The following is a 4286-nucleotide window of genomic DNA, read 5'->3' on the forward strand; positions in this document are numbered from 1 at the left end:
AGAGAGCCCGAGGGGGGGAGGGAAAAAAGCAAGCGACGTGGTCGGGGAGTAGGGGGGAGCGTCGCGTGCCGAAGACCAGAGGGAGGGGAGATGCGAGACGGGAGCCTCGTGTGCCAGCCGCAGCCCCACACCTGCCGGGATGTCCGGACAAATAAAGCGGTGTAAACAAAAAAGGGGGCGACGGATGTGTCACCAAGTCGTGTGAGAAGAGCCTGGGAACAAACGGGGCGCCTCCGTCTCCAAGAGCTCTCCCTTGAACCCAGCGGAACAGCCTATTAAAGGCTTACTTAATTACTTTAATGACTCTGGACAGGCTTTAAAACGCACTCGGCGCTGGGGCTGCGGTCTTGCTGGGATTTGTAAACAGGCAATCGTGTGAGTCTCAGCGGTGGGACTAAAGGAGGCGACACTGTTTTGTGAGGGTCTTCGCCCCCCGGAGCCGGCGGCTGCTGCGCCCCTGCGCTCCGCGCCTCCGGCTGCTGCAGGCAGGCGCTCGCTCCCGGCTGCCCCGCGTTTACCGCCTTCTTTTCCTGCCCGGGCTGTTGCCATGCAAATGTTAGTCCCCGCCGATCACGTGTCCTTTTAAGGGCCACGTGGATTAACAAAGCTGATCTGGCCCCCGGCTCGCCCCCCTCGGCTAAGTTTTTTTCCTTAACTTCTTTAAAGCTGATCTTGAATGCGTACATCCCCCAAACGCAGCTCCCTAATCCCATGGAATAATTCAACTCGTGAATGCACTTGGAGCCCAAGATGACCGCTTTATAAGGCAGACCCTCAGAGCTGGGAGGCTGCAGTCTACCTGCGACACTAGAAGAGGCACACGAGGTGGAGAGTGGACGGGTGCCTCACGCCACCGCCTCTCTCGAGGGCGCGTTCTGACCGGGATGTCAGACAAGCTCAAGGAACGCAAAGTGAGTCGGCTGAGGCCAGACCGTTCTTGCGCCCTGATGGTGGGGGCGGCTGAGTCTTGAGAGGTCACCTGGCTGTGTCTATGGCAGGAATGTGGCCACGGGTGATTTCTCCTCTATAGAAATTCTGAGTGATTTGAGAAGGGAGTGAGGACAGAGAGCGGAGACTCCTGAACCGGGGGGTAGTACACGCCTAGTGGCCACCTCCCCACTGCCCTGGCGCTCAGCTTGGCTGTGTAGCCCCGCGGGCAGGGAGGCTGGACGGGGAGCGCGCCAGCGCGGGTGTGAGAGGGCAGAGCTCGTTTGATCGACGTGTGGAGGGACACGGGCTCCTTCCGGAAGCAAGTCCCTGGGCAGCGTTGGGGGCTGGAAGACGGTGGGCAGGCAGCTACATCTGTGCGGTTGTCGATTCCCTGCGCAAAGCTATCCGGAATTCGCAAACTTCTGTTCGCAGAGAACCCGTGTTTCCCACAAAGTGATAGAAAAGAGGAGAAGGGACCGGATTAACCGCTGTTTGAACGAGCTGGGCAAGACAGTGCCCATGGCCCTGGCAAAGCAGGTAACGTCGGCACCAGACAGGGTACTAGGCGCTGGGGATCTTCTGCTGCCACTCTCCGCCTAGAGCCGGGAGACTGAGGGCCGAGAGGCCTTTCCACGTGAGCCTCCTTCCCCAGGGGCCTGAGCGCTGAGTGAGTCCCAGGAGGCCCTCGCGCACATCCACAGCAGCACCCTGCTTGCTAGCCCTCTCCAGCTAAAACCCTGCACCCGTCCTGCGGGGTCGGCCTGCGCCTGCTGGGCAGCTAGGAGGAACCCTTCTCCCTTTGCAGAGTTCCGGGAAGCTGGAGAAGGCGGAGATTCTGGAGATGACCGTTCAGTACCTGAGGGCGCTGCACTCTGCTGATTTTCCCCGGGGAAGGGAAAAAGGTGGGAATTCTGGGAATACAGCGTGCGCAGCTCAGAGACCTGGGGGTGGTGGTAGGACTGAAGGGGCGCGCGGAGAGGTCTCCTCTCTGCAAACTGCCAGAGTAGGTGCGGGTCGGGATCCTGCAAAAGCTGGGGCGGGGGGCGGGGCGGGGAAGGTGGCTGGAGAATGTATTTCTGAGTGTACTGGTTCCATTGCCTCCTCTCAGGTGGGGAGGAGTAAAGTCGGCCTCTTAAGAAAAAGGAGGTCACTTGTTTGCGCTTTTTCCAGTCTCCAGTCTGGGGAGAGAGGTGTGGCGCTTTGACCAGAAAGTGTGATGGGAGGTGCCTGGCACCCCCCTCGGGCTCCCGGTAGGAAAGGGGCTGCCCAGGTTTTTTTTTTCCCTTTCTATGGTTTTCCTCGCCCCTCCAGCAGAATTGTTAGCAGAGTTTGCCAACTACTTCCACTACGGCTACCACGAGTGCATGAAGAATCTGGTGCACTACCTCACCACGGTGGAGCGGATGGAGACCAAGGACACCAAGTATGCTCGCATCCTTGCCTTCTTGCAGTCCAAGGCCCGCTTGAACGCGGAGCCCACCTTCCAGCCCCTGGGGTCGTTCTCGGAGCCAGATTTCTCCTATCAGCTGCACCCAGCGGGGCCCGAGTTCGGGGGCCACAGCCCTGGTGAGGCCTCCGTGTTCCCGCAGGGTGCGGCCACCGGGCCCTTCCCCTGGCCGCAGGGCACGGCCCGCAGCCCAGGGCTGCCTTACCTGCCCAGCACGCCCTTGCAGCTCCCGAGCCCCACGCAGCAGCACAGCTCCTTCCTAGGGCCAGTGCAGGGCCTGGACCGGCACTATCTCAATCTGATTGGCCACGCCCACCCCAACGGCCTCAACCTGCACACGCCCCAGCATCCCCAGGTGCTCTGACCCTTGCCCGCCCGCCAGATTGCTCTGGGCCTCGGGCGCTGCTTAGGAGAGATACTGTATATTGTACAGGTGTAAATATTGTGCCACAAATAGCTGGGTCTGGGAAGGCCAAGAGCATATTATCCTCGGAAGGATCTCCTCCTGGCAATAAATGTTTTCTGTTAAAGACCCTAAAAGATGGATTTCTTTGTTATCTTCTGCTCCTCTACAACACGTCCCCTCTGCGTTGCCAATGGCCTGAGGCTCATAAGGGCCAAGGTGATTTGGGGTGGGGAGGCTAAAAGGAGGCGTCCTTGGGGATGGATTTCGAGGTTCCCCCAGGCTGCAGACCCGCATCCGCCCCAAATGCATCTTGGGCATTTGCCTCACGGAAAGGCAGAGTGCCTGAATATTGGCTCTCAGAAAACGCAAATCCAAGGACCGGTCCCCAAATGGCTTTCTCGGACTTTCGCCAGCTCTAACAGGGCGCCCTTCCTCCCCCCAACAAGGCCCCCCGGGACGTCGGGGCACAGACGCCCGCTGGTCTGGAGCGCAGCGACACTCAGGCCCGCGGGATCCGTGATGAGCCTTAAAAAGCCTTAAAAAGTCTCTATTAAAAAATATATATATATATAATATATAATATATGAAGAAGTTTTAAGTTGCGGCTTAAAAACATCTGACAAAATTTTTTTTTAATATTTGGATGACAACTCCCGGGCGCTGCGCAGGAGGGTTTTGGGGAAACTGGCATTGCCTTTTACGCGCAGATCAGCTCGGCTTCGGGGGAGATGGGCATCGGGGGAAAGGTCAGCACCAATGGGTCAGGAGATGAGCTATCTCAAGGGACTGTTCCCTCTGCGGTCCCCACTGTGCAGCCACTGGCTCAGGGGCCCAGACCCTGGGTTACTTCCACATCCAGGCTCTCAGGCCTGGTAAGAAAAGGCTTCCCCTCTTTCCCTCCCCCTGGGGTGGTATAGGGGGTGGGAGGGTGGGAGGATTTTAACCTTCTTGTTCCACCTAGAGCATAGGTAAGTGGGGTCTAGGGGAGACTTGGTTAGTACCTTTAAGGGATTATGGTTTTCAGTTCCAGTTGGATCTAGACCTTACCCACAAAACAGTGTTACATTTGATAGAGGGAACTAAAGTCACATTTTTCCAAGACACAACAGCAAAACATGCCTCACTGTTGTCTTATGTAAACAGGTAACATCTAACAAAGTGCCCAGCCAGCTCAAGTTGTGGGAGTGGGGATTTGGATTTTTTCCTTCCCTGTTTTTTTTCTTTGTTCCCATCTTTTCTTGTTATTCCTGTTAGCTTTGATGCCCATTAGATAAATGATTCAAAACCATGTAGCAGGTTTTCCTGTTTCCAGAGGCCAGTCAGCTCAGTGGGGATGATTTGTGTTCGCCCAGATCAGCTGGAGGACAATAAATTAACTTGCTCCATTTCTGTGGACAGGGTTGAAGGGAGCTCTGACCCGGACTGTTTACTGAGGCCACGGAACAGGATGGCCTGCAATTTGTAGCCCATCAAACCCGAATACAGAGACAGGACACTACAAAA

The 4286-nt window shown here is 56.7% G+C and overlaps 1 protein-coding gene across 1 annotated transcript; it reads left to right on the plus strand.

Annotated features, from left to right (window-relative positions):
• Positions 1-449: 449 nt before the first annotated feature.
• HELT (helt bHLH transcription factor) lies at positions 450-2915 on the plus strand. The gene is made up of 4 exons (XM_024562833.3): positions 450-911; positions 1363-1467; positions 1736-1832; positions 2245-2915. Exons 1-4 carry the CDS (start codon positions 885-887, stop codon positions 2739-2741), a joined length of 726 nt encoding a protein of 241 aa, XP_024418601.1. The 5' UTR covers positions 450-884; the 3' UTR covers positions 2742-2915.
• Positions 2916-4286: the final 1371 nt, after the last annotated feature.

The sequence above is a fragment of the Desmodus rotundus genome, chromosome 13 (assembly GCF_022682495.2).
Source record: "Desmodus rotundus isolate HL8 chromosome 13, HLdesRot8A.1, whole genome shotgun sequence".
Classification (NCBI taxonomy): domain Eukaryota; kingdom Metazoa; phylum Chordata; class Mammalia; order Chiroptera; family Phyllostomidae; genus Desmodus; species Desmodus rotundus.

Excerpts from the sequence above, each read along its gene's own strand:
- HELT (XM_024562833.3), top strand. The coding sequence starts at position 885 with ATGTCAGACAAGCTCAAGGAACGCAAA. Across the intron at positions 912-1,362 it reads ACAAGCTCAAGGAACGCAAA|AGAACCCGTGTTTCCCACAA; the intron begins GTGAGTCGGCTG and ends TTCTGTTCGCAG. Across the intron at positions 1,468-1,735 it reads CCATGGCCCTGGCAAAGCAG|AGTTCCGGGAAGCTGGAGAA; the intron begins GTAACGTCGGCA and ends CTCCCTTTGCAG.